The 20,082-nt window shown below is 42.0% G+C and overlaps 1 protein-coding gene across 1 annotated transcript in view; it reads left to right on the top strand.

Moving 5' to 3' along the window:
- The window catches only part of SECISBP2L (SECIS binding protein 2 like), a 96,456-nt gene that overhangs the window by 30,929 nt on the left and 45,445 nt on the right, over positions 1-20,082 (top strand). The window contains exons 6-10 of the mRNA XM_069766037.1: positions 877-901; positions 9,235-9,347; positions 14,751-14,873; positions 15,217-15,297; positions 16,315-16,482. Of these exons, the coding sequence (XP_069622138.1) occupies positions 877-901; positions 9,235-9,347; positions 14,751-14,873; positions 15,217-15,297; positions 16,315-16,482 (510 nt within the window). The remainder of the gene's footprint in view (positions 1-876; positions 902-9,234; positions 9,348-14,750; positions 14,874-15,216; positions 15,298-16,314; positions 16,483-20,082) is intronic.

Raw genomic sequence — 20,082 nt, 5'->3', positions numbered from 1 at the left:
CGTGCACCAAATAGTCCTATAATGCCAGAGACTGCGGAAAGTGTGTCATTCAGGCACCGTTTTATTTTTTACCTTATATTCAAGAAAAACTATACTAGGTCGTAGTTTTTATGAGAAAAAATACTTTTCAGCCATCCTTTTGTCTACCAGACCATGAGAAACGGTCATCACTCAAATTGCATACGAGTGCTGTCCGTTTTTTCTTTTCTGTGGATCCATAGGCTTGCATTGTTGATTTTTATTCCAACACTCAAATTAATATGACACTTCTCTCTGTGCCAAAAAAATTAGTCATCATAAATGATACATTTATTAAATGGGATAGGCATCAACAAAAGAAACTTAGAATATGAAATATTTGATTAAATTAAAAATGATTTGCCCAAAAATCTTTACATACAAAGGGTATCTCATTAAAAAGGTAGCAAACGGGCAAATGAAACAATATGGACTTCAGCAGCATTCAGATGTCTTTAGGAGATATACCACTCCTAGAAAAAGAGTTGGTATAGCCATATATCCTCCCAAGAAAGATTTAGGCTCCAAACAAAAATGTGCAAAAAAAAAAAGTGCAAAGTGTTATAATATATGAACCTAATAATAAATAATATTACAGTCAAGTGACTAGGGTATATGAAACATTATATGGAGGAAACCTGATTATAAACTTTTCAAGGTGCAAATGAAAGTAAAAGTTGACTTAATGCAGCACATCTTTATTAATGCATGTCAACTTTTACTTTCATGTGAAAGTTGACCTTCTCCTCCTAAAGAAAGAAAGGTAAGTGTATACACCTATAAGACATAAACTAAATCACACCTGAAATATTGTTGACTTCCATTTTTACTAAAAACTATATTTCATCTTATTTCCAGGTTGCTGAAGTGGCTGTCTGTACAGGTAACACTATAATTTTTTCTTTGTTTCACATAAGTTGGATAGAATTGAATTTAGTGTACTAAAATGCCTTTCTAAAATGTTCAGTCTCCAGACATGTGTCATACATTAATACATCAGCAGCTTGAGCAGCAGCCAAAAGTTTGGTTGTTTACTCCTTTAAGATATTGGAATTTTTCTTTTTTGTTGTGGGCATTTTACAAAAGTTGACAACAAGAAGTTCAGCCACATTGGTTGGCTTCAGGGCGTCTGTAGGTTAGTACAGTGTTTTCTCGAAAATAAGATCTAGCGTGATTTTTGCAGTATTTTTCGAGTATGCTTGAAATATAAGACATACTCCAAAAATAAGCCCTCATTACAGTTAGGACCGGTGTATTGGGGGTGGGCAAACTGGTCATTTGCCCAGGGCCCCCAGTCTCTTAGGGGACCCCAGCATTTATATTTCGAGGTTAAAACTGCTTAAGTACCTTTGGTGACATCCCAGTTCTATGACCCATGATGTTATCAAAAGTCCTTTAACTGCAGGAGTCTAGAGGAACTAAAGAGGAGACACGTTGGTATGCAGGGTTGGCGTTGGGTGGAAGGGGGGGACAAACTGGTCAATTTCTCAGGGCCCCAACCCTTTTAGGGGCCTCCAGTATTTATATTCTGAGGGTAATCATCCTTATTTATATAGCGCCAACATATTCCAAAGACCTTCCTTGAAAATAAGCGCCAACACATCTTTCGGAGCTAAAAATAACGTAAGACCTTGTCGTCTTTTGGGAGACATGTGTTACACATTGGACACATGACAGTGGGCTCTCCACTTCATTGAGGTGAATTGAAAAGTTAAATAAAAAAAAAAAGCAATTCTTTTTTACCATCATTCATGACCGCACTTAAGGGCAGATCCTGCTCTCTCATCACTGCACAGGATGCCTAAAGTAAAAAATAAAAAGGCAATTCCCACTTCTTCCTTCAGTGTGTTATCCTGTTCTTCGGACAAAGGAGTCTTGAGCACATGATTAGAGTTGCATTCTGTACTAGCCTCTAGTAAGAAACACAGTAAGTAGATTGGCTCTGTTGGCCACTGATATGATAATACAACCCCTGGAATCACCGGCCTTGGAGGATGTTCATTCAGTTGTTTAATTTTGTAGGAAAAAAAGCAGATCACAGACATGGCACAAAAGTAAAGTCATTTCAAATGGCAACTTTCTGGCTTTAAGAAACACTAAAAGAAATCAAGAACAAAAAATATGGTAGTCAGTAATGGTTTCTTTTTTAACCAAGCATATGAGAAAAATTAAGGAGTCCCTAAATTCTGAGGAAAAAATTATGGACTCATGGTAAACAGAAAACACTCCCAACACATCACTAGTATTTTGTTGCACCTCTAGCTTTTTTATAACAGCTTGCAGTCTCTGAGGCATGGACTTAATGAGTGTCACACAGGACTCTTCATCAATCTGGCTCCAACTTTCTCTGATTGCTGTTGCCAGATCAGCTTTGCAGGTTGGAGCCTTGTCATGGACCATTTTCTTCAACTTCCACCAAAGATTTTCAATTGGATTGAGATGCGGACTATTTGCAGAGCATGACATTGACCTTATGTGTATTTTTTCAATTAATGTTTTCACAGTTTTTGCTCTATGGCAGGATGCATTATCATCTTGAAAAATGATTTAATCATCCCCAAACATCCTTTCAATTGATGGGATAAGAAAAGTGTCCAAAATATCAACATAAACTTGTGCATTTATTGAAGATGTAATGACAGCCATCTCCCCAGTGCCTTTACCGGACATGCAGCCTCATATCATCAATGACTGTGGAAATTTGCATGTTCTCTTCAGGCAGTCATCTTTATAAATCTCATTGGAACGGCACCAAACAAAAGTTCCAGCATCATCACCTTGCCCAATGCAGATTCGCGATTCATCACTGAATATGACTTTCATCCAGTCATCCACAGTCCACGATTGCTTTTCCTTAGTTCATTGTAACCTTGTTTTTTTCTGTTTAGGTATTAATGATGGCTTTCGTTTAGCTTTTCTGTATGTAAATCCCATTTCCTTTGGGCGGTTTATTACAGTTTGGTCACAGACGTTGACTCCAATTTCCACCCATTCGTTCCTCATTTGTTTTGTTGTGCATTTCCTTTTTTGGAGACATATTGCTTGAAGTTTCCGGTCTTGACACTTTCATGTCTTCCTTGGTCTACCAGTATGTTTGCCTTTAACAACCTTCCCATGTTTGTATTTGGTCCAGATTTTAGACACAGCTGACTGTGAGCAGCCAACATCTTTTGCAACATTGCGTGATGATTTACCCTCTTTTAAGAGTTTGATAATGCTCTCCTTTGTTTCAATTGACATCTCTCGTGTTGGAGCCATGATTCATGTCAGTCCATTAGGTGCAACAGCTCTCCAAGGTGTGATCACTCCTTTTTTAACCCCTTTCTGACATCCGACATACTGTCCCGTCGAGGTGGTCTGGACCCCTATGACCACCAACGGGATAGTACGTCATCACTGATCAGCCGCGCTCATGGGGGGAGTGCGACCGATCGTGGCCAGGTGTCAGCTGACTATCACAGCTGACATTTGGCACATTAACCCCTGGAACACTGCGATCAAACATGATTGCAGCATTTCGGCGGCATAGGGAAGCATCGCGCAGGGAGGGGGCTCCCTGCGTGCTTCCCTGAGACTCTTGGAACAACGCGATGTGATCACATTGTTCTGAGCGTCTCCTCCCTGCAGGCCCCGGATCCAAAATGGCTGCGGGGCTCCTTCTGAGTCCTGCAGGGAGGTGGCTTGCAAGCGCCTGCTGAGATCAGGCGTCGGCAAGCCTGCAGCACTGCCTGTCAGATCAGCGATCTGACACTATTGCATAATGTCCCACCCTGGGACAAAGAACAAAAAGTAAAAAAACAAAAATATTTACATGTGTAAAAAAAAAAAAAAAAAAAATCCAATAATTACATTTCTTTACCTAAATAAACAGTAAAAGTACATATATTTAGTATCGCCGTGTCCGTAAAGACCCGACCTATAAAACTGTCCCACTAGTTAACCCCCTTCAGTGAACACCGTAAAAAAGGCAAAAAAACACGCTTTATCATACCGCCGAACAAAAAGTGGAATAACACGCGATCAGAAAGACGGATATATAAAAAAAATGGTACCGCTGAAAGCGTCATCTTGTCCCGCAAAAAACGAGCTGCCATACAGTGTCATCAGCGAAAAAATAAAAAAGTTATAGTCCTCAGAATAAAGCGATGCAAAAATAATTATTTTTCATATAAAATAGTTTTTATCGTATAAAAGCGCCAAAGCATAAAAAAGTATATAAATAAGGTATCGCTGTAATCGTAGTGACGGTATAAAAGACCCCCCATCCCCAAAGAAATTCATGAATAGCTGTTTTTTGGTCATTCTTTCCACAAAAATCGGAATGAAAATCGATCAAAAAAGTCACGTGCCCGAAAATGCTACCAATAAAAACGTCCACTCATCCCGTAAAAAACAATACCTCACATGACTCTGTGGACCAAAATATGGAAAAATTATAGCTCTCAGAATGTGGAGACGCAAAAACTATTTTTTGCAAAAAAAAGCATCTTTTAGTGTGTGACAGCTGCCAATCATAAAAATCCGCTAAAGAACCCGCTATAAATAGTAAATCAAACCCCGCTTCATCACCCCCTTAGATAGGGAAAAATAATAAAATAAAAAAATGTATTTATTTCCATTTTCCCATTCGGGTTAGGGTTGTGGCTACTGTTAGGGTTGAGGCTAAAGTTGGGGTTGGGGCTGAAGTTAGGGATAGGGTTTGGATTACATTTACAGTTGGGATTAGGGATGGGATTAGGGTTAGGGGTGTGTCAGGGTTAGGGGTGTGTTGAGGTTAGGGGTATGGTTGGGATTACGTTGGGGGCATGTTTGGGTTAGGATTTCAGTTAGAATGGGGGGATTGTCCACTGTTTAGGCACATCAGGGGCTCTCCAAAGGCGACATGGCATCCAATCTCAATTTCAGCCATTTCTGCGTTGAAAAAGTAAAACAGTGCTCCTTCCCTTCCAAGCTCTCCCATGCACCAAAATAGGGGTTTACCCCAACATATGGGGTATCAGCGTACTCAGGACTAATTGCACAACAACTTTTGGGGTCCAATTTCTCCTGTTACCCTTGGTAAAATAAAACAAATTGGAGCTGAAGTAAATTTTTTGTGAAAAAAAAAAAAAGTTAAAGGGTTTGTTTTTTTTAAACATTCCCAAAATTCCTGTGAAACACCTGAAGGGTTAATAAACTTTTTAAATGTGGTTTTGAGCACCTTGAGGGGTACAGCTTTTAGAATGGTGTCACACTTAATTATTTTCTATCATAAAGACCCCTCAAAATGGCTTCAAATGTGATGTGGGGTCCCTAAGGCTATGTGCACACGTTCAGGATTTCTCCTTCGCCACATTGGGGGACACAGGACCATGGGTGTTATGCTGCTGTCACTAGGAGGCGAAACACATGGGCTACTTGCACATTGAACAAGTATGTAGGAACCTGTTAACACCACCAAAAAACTTGAAAACACAAAAGAGCACAGTGAGGTCAAAAATACTCTGTTGTAAAAAAAAAATCACAGTAATAAGCAAGTGCTTGTCAAAAGATGGAAAAAAAACAGGGTATTTAGTTGATACGTTTTTTTTGGCAAAAAAATGTATACTAAGCTGCTCACCAATCGTAAAGGTTTACCCTTATAGAGCAGTCCTATCTAATGTATATAATCCCTATCTGATGTATTTAAAACCTGATCAACTGTATAGTACCTGTATAAGCAGGGTTCAGAGAAGGAATATCCATGGACCAGCAGGTCCATGGAATAAGCAGGATGGACCAGCTTAAATGCAAATGACCCACAGAGGAGTGATGGACTCCCCAGTCTTGTAGAAACAAGAGAACAATTATAGAACCAGAAACACATGGGCTACTTGCACATTGAACAAGTCTGTAGGAACCTGTTCACACCACCAAAAAACTTGATGACACAAAAGAGCACAGTGAGGTAAAAAATACTCTGTTGTAAAAAGATATCACAGTAATAAGCAAGTGCACTTGCTTATTACTGTGATTTTTTTACAACTGAGTATTTTTGACCTCACTGTGCTCTTTTGTGTCTTCAAATTTTTGTGCACATGTTGCGTTTTCTTCTGCGGCGGAATCGCATTCCGGAAAAAAACGCAGCATGTTCATTCCTTGTGCGGAATCGCGGAGGTTCCGGACACATAGGAATGCATTGATCCGCTTACTTTCGGCATGTGGCTGTACCCACCATGCGGGAAGTAAGCGGATCATGTGCGGTTTGTACCCAGGGTAGTGGAGAGGAGACTCTCCTCCAGGCCCTTGGAACAAATAATAGTTAAAAAAAAGAATTAAAATAATAAAACGTGATATTTTCACCTTCCAGCGTCCCTCGCAGCCTTCCCGCTCCTCGCGATGCTTTGCGGCAATGACCTGTGATGATGTAGCGGTCTCGCATAGGCAGCATCAATAGTAAAAAGTTGGTCACACTTGTCAAACACTATGTTTGACAAGTGTGACCAACCTGTCAATCAGTTTTCCAAGCGATGCTACAGATCGCTTGGAAAACGGTTGCATTCTGCAAGCTAATTACGCTTGGGAAAACGCTAGTGTTTATCGGGAAAACGCATGGCAAGTCCGCATTTCTTTTACCTGCGGCACAGTTGCGGAATTGCCAATTCCGGACGTGTGCACATAGCCTAAAAAAAATGGTGTTGTAAAAATGAGAAATTGCTGGTCAACTTTTAACCCTTATAACTCCCTAACAAAAAAAAATTTTGGTTCCAGAATTGTGCTGATGTAAAGTAGACATGTGGGAAATGTTACTTAAGTATTTTGTGTGACATATCTCTGTGATTTAAAGGGAACCTGTCCACCCCCCTTAGGCATTGGACCTAAAAGAGCCACTTTGTGCAGCAGAAATGCTGCATTCTGACAAGGTGGCTCTTTTTGTTATGCTCCCAGCACACGCTGAAATAAACGTTTATAAAATGTGCCCCCTCATACCGTGAAACCGTCCCAGAGGTGGGACTTTCCTTCCAAATCAGACGTAGCACAGTTGTTACTCCGGGCCTGTGCGCGCCGAGCGCCGCCTCCTCTTGCTTCATTAGCATTCCCGGGGCCTGCGCTGTAAGTACGAAGGGCAGCGCAACTGTGCATGCCCGAAAAAAAAACTTAATGCGCAGGTGCCAGGGACGATAATGCTGCAAGAGGAGGCGGCGCCCGGTGCGCACAGGCCCAGAGTACTTTAAAGCGTAAAGTTAAAAAAAAAAAAAAAAAAATTTAAATATTGCAATTTTTTTTTTAAATAAATTTAAAATCAACCCCATATTCTAAAAAAAAAATAAACAGATATCTGGTATCACCACATTCAGAATCGCCCGATATGTCAAGATATATAAAAATAGGGGATTTGCATAAACTTTTGCTAAGTCAAGAAGCGAAGTGGATCATGTGGACGCACGCGATGGGTCCGGCTGGCCTTAACAGGGTCGATATTTCTATCTTTGTGTGAGCCGGCTATCGCAATTTTCCCCAATACGTAGATCAAATATTCCCCAGTAAGAAGATCAGGGTATATTGGACACCCCTATAAGATTCCCGCTGCCTAGGGGAAGGGATATAGAAATAGCCAATGTAGGATAACGTGCCATTTTCATTTTTTTTTTTTCTTTTTTGGGAAAATGGATATACAACTACATAGGGAGGGATGTATGCTCAAGCTAGCTTACCAGGCATATTTGTTGGTTTTGTTTTTAAACGTGTTTTTATGTATTTTGATAGTGGGTGTATCGAATGTGGGGTGGGAGGAGTTTGTTTGCACAGAGTTATTTCTTCCCACGTCACTTCCTAACAACCACTGACCCATAGAAGCGCTACATTCAGCGCAAAACGGCCGTCTTTGGCACCTGCACACTCTTGTCCATCATGCACACCCCCGAGCCGTGAAAAGCTTTCTTATCATGATTGAATAAAGGAACCACATTACTTCAAGGATTGGTGAGTGCTGCTGCATTTTTTCTTTTACATGGATAAAAATAGTTAATCCAAACGGCGTTGTGAAAAAAAAAAGTCAAAACTCCATAATGTTTTTTTTGGTCACCGCTGGCTGCATTGCATTAAAATGCAATAACGGGGGATCAAAAGATCGTATCTACCCCAATATGGTATCAATAGAAGCGTCAGCTCGGCACACAAAAAATAATTCCTCACCCAGCCCCAGATCACAAAATATAGATAAGCTAAGGGTCGCTGAAAATGATGCAATTTTTTTATTTATTTTGTTTGTTTTTTTCAATACTTAAAAGAACTATACATGTTTGGTATCTACAAACTCGTAATTACCCGGAGAATCATAATGGCATGTCAGTTTTAGCATTTAGTGAACATGGGGGAAAAAAAAACAGTTTTGGAATTGCACTTTTTTTTGCAATTTCACCACACTTGGATTTTTTTTCCGTTTTCCAGTACACGATATGGTAAAACCCTTGGTGGTGTTCAAATGTATATCTTGTCCCACAAAAAACAAGCCCTCACATGGCCATATTGACGGAAAAATAAAAAAGATACGGCTCTGGGAAGATGGGGAGCAAAAAAAAAAAAAGCGCAAAAATGAAAATGGGCTGCAGATTGAAGGGGTTGTACAGCGTAAAACAGCACAGGGAGTATGAGATTTCTATTAATCCCTTCCACTTAGCTTGTACTGTACAATGCAGCGAACATATGCTGCGTCCAGAACGCTAGTATTAACTGGTCGTGGGCACGTAGCCCAACATAAAATACAACACGTCCCAAAAAACAGTCTCTGAATCAATGGGCTTTAAGTGTTCTAGTGTTATTACCTCATAAAGTGACACTGGTCAAAATTGAAAAATTTGGCCTGGCCATGAAGGTGAAAACAGGCTGGGTGGTGAAGAGGTTAAAGGCAGATGTTGGAGTTGCCTTGTTAGTTTTTGCAATTGCCTTCCTGGCTTGTAATAGGGCAGATCCTGCTCTTTCAGGTGCTGTCATGGATTTTGGAAAAATCAAATTACCAGTATGTAATCACTTTTCTATTGTCGTTTTTGTAATAAAAGCCATCACAGCTAAAAAAAAATTCCAAAATCTCCGTAAGTTGACACAAATATTCTATAAATACAGAACAAAAATGGGCTGCAGCTCTTCAAATGAATGACAATTATATTTTGAGTGGAAAATGTAAACAGGAGTCTGTGATATAACAGTTGTGATCATAATTAAGAACATATTTGACTTTTCTGTATCTATCATATGCAGGAGGGAGTTGGGCCAATGTAGCTTCCCAGGGTACTCAGAAAAGACCCTGGAACGAAAAAAGTCAGGCTTTCTCAAGAGGTGGGAGACAAGCTGAATCGCGTAATAATGCTCAGGTAACATATTAACAGATGTACTTATTTTTTTCTTCTTTAAACTCTGTGCACATAAGATGCATGAAAGCATTTTAATTTTTCTTTTATATTTTACATTAGCACAGCAGTAGTGTTGGCACTAGAATACTGCCCGATATTAAAGCAGAGTTTCCAATTTTTGCTCCTAGAAGCTAGTATGTTAAAATGGCAAACAAAATGTAATTCCCGTTAAAGGGAACCTGTCAGCAAGATTGTGCACCGTAACCTACAGACAGTGTCAGGTTTTTCTTCTCTATCAAGATGGCGCAGTCGCAGCTATCGGCGATCGCCTCTATATACACAGATAGCTGCTACTGCACAGGCGTGGAGGGTGCCATTTTGTGTTGTTTTTCTGTTTTGTACTCCTCAGGATAACTTCAAGCACATTTATTAACAGCACAGTAAACATGTGATTATGCTGCAGCGCAGGTGCCATGGCTGGCACCTTCCTGTAGAAGGTTTTTTGTTTGTTTTTTTTCATATGAATATACTCGTAAAAGCTGAGGCGCCTAATTTTGCCACGAACAACTTGGAAAACTTATTGACACGAGTACAAGCCGGGTATACATTGTCCCCTCCTTCCTATTCTGGTATGCATTGTCCCCTCATCCCCATCCTTGTCTGCATGGCTTCCTATTCCTATCGTTGTATGCATGGCTCCTTATCCCCTATCCTTGTATGCATGGCCCCAATGAGAAAAGCATTAAAAAAAATCCATCCTACTTACCATCCCAGCACGCCCTCGCAGCATCTTGTTCCGGTGCCAGCAGCTCCTGCGGCTGAACGATAACACGTCCCTGCTCATTAAGGTAATAAATATTCACTCCACTCCACGCCTGTGAGAGTGGAGAGAGGTGAATATTCATAACTATTATGTAGCACGCACTCGTGATAGCCTGGCAGCTGCTGGAAGCTGGCAGCTGTGGGCTGACACTGCATGCTATAAGAGAAATAAATATTCACTGCCAAAGCAGTGAATATTCATTTCTATAGCAGCGGGCACAGGCTTTAGCCGCAGCTCCTGCCTCCTGTGACCCACTGCTCCGTCGCTTCCCCTCCACCTTTGTCTTCTGTGTCAGTGGCTCGAGTATAAGCCGAGTGGGGGCAGAAAAAAATGTGCTGAAAAACTCTGCTTGTACGCAAGTATATTTGGTATATTCATTATGTAAACTAAGGGGCAGGTCACTGAGGGATCAGTGACCTGTCAGCAGTAGTGATGAGCGAGTATACGCATTACTAAGGTTGCCCCGAGCACGCTCGGGTGGTCTCCGACTATTTAGGCGTGCTTGGAGATTTAGTATTCGTTGCCGCAGCTGCATGATTTGCGACTGCTAGACAGCCTGAATACATGTGGGCGTTGCCTGTTTATTAGGGAACTCCCACATGTATTCAGTCTGTCTAGCAGCCGCAAATCATGCAGCTGTTGCGACGAAAACTAAATCTCCGAGCACGCCAAAATAGTCAAAGACCACCTGAGCGTGCTCAGTGAAACCAGAGTAACGAGCATACTCGCCCATCACTAGTCAGGAGTCTTCAGTATGAATAGCAAATCAGAGCACCACATGAAGACCCCCACCCCCTCCCCCATAAACGCGCCCTGGATCATGAGCATATTATTAACTCAAAACTGAAAATACAGATTAAACAACAAACACAAGACAGATTTTACCACCAGGTATCATTTTAGTCAGTATAATGGCGCCGACCTGACAGTGTGTAGGTTACTATGCACAATCCTGCTGACAGGTTCCCATACACTGTCAGGAATGCAGGTACTCCAAAAAGAGAACAATCCCCAGTCCTCAAAGAAATCCAAGGAGTAAACATAGATGACCACATCCAGAGTACATAAGGCTCCTTTTTATTATACAGGGAGACGATGCATCGACTCTGATGAACTGATGGGTGTTTTTCACACTGTCAGAGTGGAAATGTTGTTGCCTCCCGGTAATTGTAATGAAGATAAAAAATAAACCATTTTATACTCTGGATGGTATTTTCATCTTAATTTTACTGCTAGACTGTTAAGATACTGTAGCTCTTTCCATTTAATACATAGTGTTAGAATTTTTGTCTTCTGTCTTGAGCGCACTTCTCCTCCTGCCTTCCAGCTTCCTGTTTGCACTCTTGACAAATGACAGTTGAAGATGGCCCCTGGACCATGTGTTCTCAGATACTGCAGAGGCAAAGCTTCCTTTGCTACAGCATCGGGGGACCACTGGGACACCTAAGTTTGCCGGATCCAGCAGTTTAGCCATCTTTAGAGCAGTGTTTGCATGCTTTATATTTAACAAGGGGCTTGTAAGCGTGCTCTCCTTGCCTTCAAAACAAATGGCGCAGTGGTTAGCACTGCAGCCTTGCAGCGCTGGGGTCCTGGGTTCTAATCCCACCTTGGACAACATCTGCAAAGAGTTTGTATGTTCTCTCCGTGTTTGCGTGGGTTTCCTCCGGGCACTCCGGTTTCCTCCCACATTCCAAAGACATACTGATAGGGAATTTAGATTGTGAGCCCCATCAGGGACAGTGATGATAAAGTGTCCAAACTGTAAAGCGCTGCGGAATATGTTAGCGCTATATAAAAATAAAGATTATTATTATTAATGATCTCTGATGGTGGCAGATAACCCCAATAATATGTACTTTTATAGAGCAACATTAATTTCCGGTTTTATGTGTTATTAGCGAATTATTTATGTGTTATTAGCGAGGATATTAGCGAAGGGAATGAGGATGTCGAGTCCATATGGGTTGAAATTCATGGAGGGAAAAATGGTAACAAAATTCTCATTGGGGTCTGTTACAAACCCCCAAATATAACAGAAAGCATGGAAAGTCTACTTCTAAAGCAGATAGATGAAGCTGCAACCCATAATGAGGTCCTGGTTATGGGGGACTTTAACTACCCGGATATTAACTGGGAAACAGAAACCTGTGAAACCCATAAAGGCAACAGGTTTTTGCTAATAACCAAGAAAAATTATCTTTCACAATTGGTGCAGAATCCAACCAGAGGAGCAGCACTTTTAGACCTAATACTATCTAATAGACCTGACAGAATAACAAATCTGCAGGTGGTTGGGCATTTAGGAAATAGCGACCACAATATTGTGCAGTTTCACCTGTCTTTCACTAGGGGGACTTGTCAGGGAGTCACAAAAACATTGAACTTTAGGAAGGCAAAGTTTGAACAGCTTAGAGATGCCCTTAATCTGGTAGACTGGGACAATATCCTCAGAAATGAGAATACAGATAATAAATGGGAAATGTTTAAGAACATCCTAAATAGGCAGTGTAAGCGGTTTATACCTTGTGGGAATAAAAGGACTAGAAATAGGAAAAACCCAATGTGGCTAAACAAAGAAGTAAGACAGGCAATTAACAGTAAAAAGAAAGCATTTGCACTACTAAAGCAGGATGGCACCATTGAAGCTCTAAAAAACTATAGGGAGAAAAATACTTTATCTAAAAAACTAATTAAAGCTGCCAAAAAGGAAACAGAGAAGCACATTGCTAAGGAGAGTAAAACTAATCCCAAACTGTTCTTCAACTATATCAATAGTAAAAGAATAAAAACTGAAAATGTAGGCCCCTTAAAAAATAGTGAGGAAAGAATGGTTGTAGATGACGAGGAAAAAGCTAACATATTAAACACCTTCTTCTCCACGGTATTCACGGTGGAAAATGAAATGCTAGGTGAAATCCCAAGAAACAATGAAAACCCTATATTAAGGGTCACCAATCTAACCCAAGAAGAGGTGCGAAACCGGCTAAATAAGATTAAAATAGATAAATCTCCGGGTCCGGATGGCATACACCCACGAGTACTAAGAGAACTAAGTAATGTAATAGATAAACCATTATTTCTTATTTTTAGTGACTCTATAGCGACAGGGTCTGTTCCGCAGGACTGGCGCATAGCAAATGTGGTGCCAATATTCAAAAAGGGCTCTAAAAGTGAACCTGGAAATTATAGGCCAGTAAGTCTAACCTCTATTGTTGGTAAAATATTTGAAGGGTTTCTGAGGGATGTTATTCTGGATTATCTCAATGAGAATAACTGTTTAACTCCATATCAGCATGGGTTTATGAGAAATCGCTCCTGTCAAACCAATCTAATCAGTTTTTATGAAGAGGTAAGCTATAGACTGGACCACGGTGAGTCATTGGACGTGGTATATCTCGATTTTTCCAAAGCGTTTGACACCGTGCCGCACAAGAGGTTGGTACACAAAATGAGAATGCTTGGTCTGGGGGAAAATGTGTGTAAATGGGTTAGTAACTGGCTTAGTGATAGAAAGCAGAGGGTGGTTATAAATGGTATAGTCTCTAACTGGGTCGCTGTGACCAGTGGGGTACCGCAGGGGTCAGTATTGGGACCTGTTCTCTTCAACATATTCATTAATGATCTGGTAGAAGGTTTACACAGTAAAATATCGATATTTGCAGATGATACAAAACTATGTAAAGCAGTTAATACAATAGAAGATAGTATTCTGCTACAGATGGATCTGGATAAGTTGGAAACTTGGGCTGAAAGGTGGCAGATGAGGTTTAACAATGATAAATGTAAGGTTATACACATGGGAAGAAGGAATCAATGTCACCATTACACACTGAATGGGAAACCACTGGGTAAATCTGACAGGGAGAAGGACTTGGGGATCCTAGTTAATGATAAACTTACCTGGAGCAGCCAGTGCCAGGCAGCAGCTGCCAAGGCAAACAGGATCATGGGGTGCATTAAAAGAGGTCTGGATACACATGATGAGAGCATTATACTGCCTCTGTACAAATCCCTAGTTAGACCGCACATGGAGTACTGTGTCCAGTTTTGGGCACCGGTGCTCAGGAAGGATATAATGGAACTAGAGAGAGTACAAAGGAGGGCAACAAAATTAATAAAGGGGATGGGAGAACTACAATACCCAGATAGATTAGCGAAATTAGGATTATTTAGTCTAGAAAAAAGACGACTGAGGGGCGATCTAATAACCATGTATAAGTATATAAGGGGACAATACAAATATCTCGCTGAGGATCTGTTTATACCAAGGAAGGTGACGGGCACAAGGGGGCATTCTTTGCGTCTGGAGGAGAGAAGGTTTTTCCACCAACATAGAAGAGGATTCTTTACTGTTAGGGCAGTGAGAATCTGGAATTGCTTGCCTGAGGAGGTGGTGATGGCGAACTCAGTCGAGGGGTTCAAGAGAGGCCTGGATGTCTTCCTGGAGCAGAACAATATTGTATCATACAATTATTAGGTTCTGTAGAAGGACGTAGATCTGGGTATTTATTATGATGGAATATAGGCTGAACTGGATGGACAAATGTCTTTTTTCGGCCTTACTAACTATGTTACTATGTTACTATGTGTTGTGATCATAGCTTGGGTATCGTGTGAGAGGGCAGAGTACGTCATCGGAAAGAAGACAGAATATCCATAGTAAAAGTGGGAGTACAGCTCAATTAAGCAGATCTGATCAAAGCCATGAGCAGCTCTACTTTGAGGTAATGTATGTTAATAGCTGTGGTTCATATGGTGTAATAGCATTTTCAGTTGAAGAGAGCCTGTCGACCATTTTGACCCTGCTGAGCTGCTAACATGCAAAGACAGGAGACCTGTCATGATTTAGTTGCAGCGTAACTGTTTAAATTCCGTTTTTCTATAGCGCCTGCTGCTCCTGCAAATATGACGGTGGTTCTCAAGACATCTTGCACACTCTTCCTCTGATTTCATGTAGATTGCGTTATAGATGGCATAGATTAAAACATTGCATTATTCCATCCAAGCGGTTTGGTTTTTTTTTAATTAAAACTTTGTTGATTTGCTTATTATTTCTATTTATCTAAGGATGAAGACGAGTTTCCAGAATTAAACAGCAGCTCTGTGGCTTCAAGAAATGAAACCCAACCAAAGATGGCAGCTAAAGTGGTAGGTGGAAGTTCAGTAGTTAGAGTGAACCTGACGGCTGATTCCACTGTCAACATGAATCAGTCTGCACTGTCATTTCAGCCAGGTATGTTTTACCTTGAAACCTTGTGGCCCGTCTCCCTGTGTGACTAGTCCCTCCTTACATGTGTGTCTGTGACTTCATATGGTACGTTTTCCCTGACACATCGCAGCGTTTCAGAGGAAAATCTACTTGGCTGAATGATGCTGTCAGGTTCACTCTAACTTGATAGATTGGGAGGTCATGATTTCCCTTGTCGAGAATTTACATAATATGAGAGATCTCACTCATTTAAATTTATTTTTTTTATATGAATCTCAGTATGTAGAACTGTATGATGCTTAAGGAGTAACTGAACTCTCTAAATAACATGTTATGGACAAAATTAAGAATCTTTGCAAATTACCGAATTAGGAGATTTATTTTCATTTCCGTGCGGGAAAAAAAAAAATTATGCGTCCAAACCCCTGTTTTTCCCCTATTCTATTTTACCCGACTTTAAATGAATTAATATCAGAACATTCTCATTTGCAGTACCGATGCCGGCAGTGAAAGCTTCAGCATCGCTCTTCTGTGCGTGTTATGCCAATCACAACAGTCTTCTTGAGTAGATTATTCCCAGAGTTAGGGCTCATTCAGACTTCTGATCTCTGACAAACGCACAGACTGGCCGCAAGTTTTCCGACCAGAGCTGTGCAGCCTTATAGAAAAACATGAAGCTGTCATGCAGCCAGTCCGGGCATTGCAGTCCAAGATTGGATATATCGCATGAAGACAGTGGTGCTGAGCTGACTGATTCACTGCCATCACCTGTCCTCCAAATGACTCTTTTTTTTTTTTTTACAGGAATGAAGACAAATACTATAATTAAAGTGATTTGCAAAGTTTCATTGTTTTACAAGCTGGACAACATTATTAAAGTGTTACTATTTAAACTATTAACACTGCCTTTTTCTCACCCTCCAAACGTTTGTTGTCTTTCTCATTATTATTTCCAGTTGGATGGTTTACCAGAAAATTCCCCCATTAATATTGTTCAAACTCCAATACCCATTACGACATCTGTACCAAAACGTGCAAAAAGTCAAAAAAAGAAGGCTCTTGCTGCGGCTTTAGCCACCGCCCAGGAATATTCTGAAATCAGCATGGAACAGAAAAAGCTCCAGGTTTGTGAATCATTCCTCTTCGGAAAATGCATCAGTTTTAGGCCATGTTCACACGCTCAGTTTTTATTCAGTGTTTTACAGCAGTATTTGTAAGTCAAAACCAGGAGTGGAACAATCAGAGGAATAGTATAATAGAAACACTTCTGTATTTTTCAGCCACTTCTGGCTTTGGCTTACAAATACTGATGTAAACTACTAAACTTGTGACCGTTGCATTAATGTAAGGGCTCTATTACTTGATCTTGTATAGATCAGCAACACAACACTTACTGAAATTTGTTGTATTGTATCTTGCCATGTAGAAAACACCCTTACCTCCTCACTCATTCCATATGGGATTCTGTCTCAGAAGCAGTGGTTTTCGCTGACAATATGGTGTAATATGGAGGCCAATCCTGTAGTGTGTTGGTTGCATAATACAGACCTATAAGAACCGCAATACCAGCTTTGTTCTGCATATAAAACATGTGAGTTTAGAGGTGTTTTTTGAGCTTTATAGAAAAATTTAAACAACTATTTAAGCAGTACACTTGTATACTAGAGATCTCTCATCAGTATGAATTGAATAATCTAATTTTTCAGCAATTTGATATGTTAATATCCCCATCTACTATATAATTGTCTAAGGGTCACTTCCATCTGTCACAGATATTCATTGGTCGCGGCCTCTGTCTGTCATGGAAATCCAAGTCGCTGATTGGTCGTGGCAAAACAGCCACGACCAATCAGCGACGGGCACAGTCCGGAAGAAAATGGCCGCTCCTTCCTCCCCGCAGTCAGTGCCCGACATCCGCATACTACCCTCCGGTCACCGCTCACACGGGGTTAATCCCGGCGGTAACGGACCGCGTTATGCCGCGGGTAACACACTCCGTTACCGCCGCTATTAACCCTGTGTGTCCCCAACTTTTTACTATTGATGCTGCCTATGCGTCATCAATAGTAAAAAAAAATGTAATGTTAAAAATATCGCCGGAGCTTCGGTGGATCCTAGGGGGTGAGTATATAACTATTTTTTTATTTTAATTATTTTTTTAACAGGGATATGGTGCCCATACTGCTGTATACTACGTGGGCTGTGTTAGATTCCGCGTGTCTCTGTGCTGTATACTACATAGGCAGTGTTATACTATGTGGGCTGTGTGATATACTCTGTGGGCTGTGCTAGATATTACGTGGCCACTGTTATATACTGTGTGGGCAGTGTTATATACTACGTGACAGGGCAATATACTATGTGGCTGGGCAATATACTATGTGGCTGGGCAATATACCATGTGGCTGGGCAATATGCTATGTGGCTGGGCAATATGCTATGTGGCTGGGCAATATGCTATGTGGCTGGGCAATATACTATGTGGCTGGGCAATATACTATGTGGCTGGGCAATATACTATGTGGCTGGGCAATATACTATGTGGCTGGGCAATATACTATGTGGCTGGGCAATATACTATGTGGCTGGGCAATATACTATGTGGCTGGGCAATATACTATGTGGCTGGGCAATATACTATGTGGCTGGGCAATATACTATGTGGCTGGGCAATATGCTATGTGGCTGGGCAATATGCTATGTGGCTGGGCAATATGCTATGTGGCTGGGCAATATACTATGTGGCTGGGCAATATACTATGTGGCTGGGCAATATACTATGTGGCTGGGCAATATACTATGTGGTTGGGCAATATACTATGTGGCTGGGCAATATACTATGTGGCTGGGCAATATACTATGGGGCTGGGCAATCTACTATGTGGCTGCGCAATCTACTACGTGGACATGCAATTTCTAGAATACCCGATGCGTTAGAATTGGGCCACCATCTAGTAGTGTTTATATTCATCCTTACAGCTTGTGGAAGGGGGGCAGCTATATATCAGCACCATGGGCACTTTTTCCTTCTTCTCTGCCCTCTAGCCTGTATCATGTTGTTCCCCATTCGAGATGGGCAAACTCAAACAGTAAGGTTTGGCGTCCGTACCAAACCCCCTTTTCAGGCACGGACTTCACCCGAACACTGGGTTTTCTTTCTCGCTTCATTGGGGGACACCAGTAACCATGGGTGTATGCTGCTGCCACTAGGAGGCTGACACTATGCAAATAAGGAAACGTTAACTCCTCCTCGGCAGTATACACCCTCCGACAGGCACAATGCAACTCAGTTTTTGCTTAGTGTCTGTAGGAGGTGGACGTGGATCTAACCACCAGATCTGCATTATTTTCTTTTACAGGGTTTTTGTGTTTTATTAATCATTTCCCTTTCTCTTTCAGATTCACTTCTTCAGGTAACAGGGTGCAGATTCTCACCCTGTTTTTCCCACATTTAAGCGACCGAGAGAGCAGTGTGGTACTTCACGCATTGCGCACTCTAAGACCCGCTGGCAGGACTTTGTCCCCTGTCACCCTTATGGGTGTTTCAGGGTGACTTCTTGGTGGCCAGTCCTCGCCTTTTCCCCTCCTCACCCCTCTCCTCGGAGAGGGCTGAGAGGAAGACGATGGTCATCTATGGTGACCTCCCCCCTTCTCGTAAGGAGTTGACGCAGTCTTCTGCACCGTCCGGAGATGGTGCGGGAAGGAGGATCTTACTCCCAGGAACCTCCTCTTCTCCGAGGGATTCTGACTCGATTCTTAGACACCAAGGAGCCGGATTCAAGCAAGGTAGAACCTCCCCTTCTCCCCACAGCAGCGCTCACCGGTCTCTAGATTTAGAATTTCCCGCCTAATCGCACGATCCCCGGCATATTGCAGCCTTCTCCTTCCCTAGTTAGGCCACGCCCCCTTGCCAGTCTAGGCCTATCGGCGCCGCACTTTCATTTTCTCCAGCGCTGAGCACGCCCCCTCTACTGTGCAAGACCTCGGCTCTCCACTCCGACACGCCTCCTCAGGCGTCGGTTTCTTTTTCTTGTGTACGCCCACACTTCTGCGTGCCCGAACACCGATTTGCCTGCCCACCGGTCGCTCCAGCGTCGCATGGCCAGAGAGAACTGCGTCCATATGTGCCGGCTCCTGCAGCGTCTTCAGGATTCGGAGGGGGACACAGTACCTGCGCTGCTTCTGCAGTCGCTGGGTGCCTGGTAGGCTCTGCATTCCCTGGCCCATTTTTCGGCTTTGCTCCCTTCAGCAGCATCGCCTTCTTAGGCTATGTGCACACTTTGCAGATTCCACTGCGGATTTTTCCGCAGCGGAATTGCAAAATCCGCAGTGAAAACCCATCGCGGTTTTTACTGCGGATTTATCGCGGTTTTTACTGCGTTTTCTTCTGCGGATTTTCAACTGCAGTTTTCTATTGGAGCAGCTGAAAATCCGCAGAAAAGAAGTGACATGCTGCGGAATGTAATCCGCAGCGTTTCCGCGCGGATTTTTCTGCAGCATGTGCACAGCGTTTTTTGTTTCCCATAGGTTTACATTGAAATGTAAACTCATGGGAAACTGCTGCGGATCCGCAGTGGTCAAATCCGCTGCGGATCCGCAGCAAAATCCGCAAAGTGTGAATATAGCCTTAGCGTTCTGCTGCAGTCCTCACTTAAGCAGTATCGCTGGCATAGCGTTCTGCTACAGCCCTCTTCAGCCGTATCGCCTTTACAGCGTTATGCTAC

This window comes from Ranitomeya imitator, chromosome 4 (assembly GCF_032444005.1).
Source record: "Ranitomeya imitator isolate aRanImi1 chromosome 4, aRanImi1.pri, whole genome shotgun sequence".
NCBI lineage: Eukaryota > Metazoa > Chordata > Amphibia > Anura > Dendrobatidae > Ranitomeya > Ranitomeya imitator.
The sequence above is the reverse complement of the archived record's forward strand: the minus strand, read 5'-3'. Positions and strand labels throughout refer to the sequence as shown.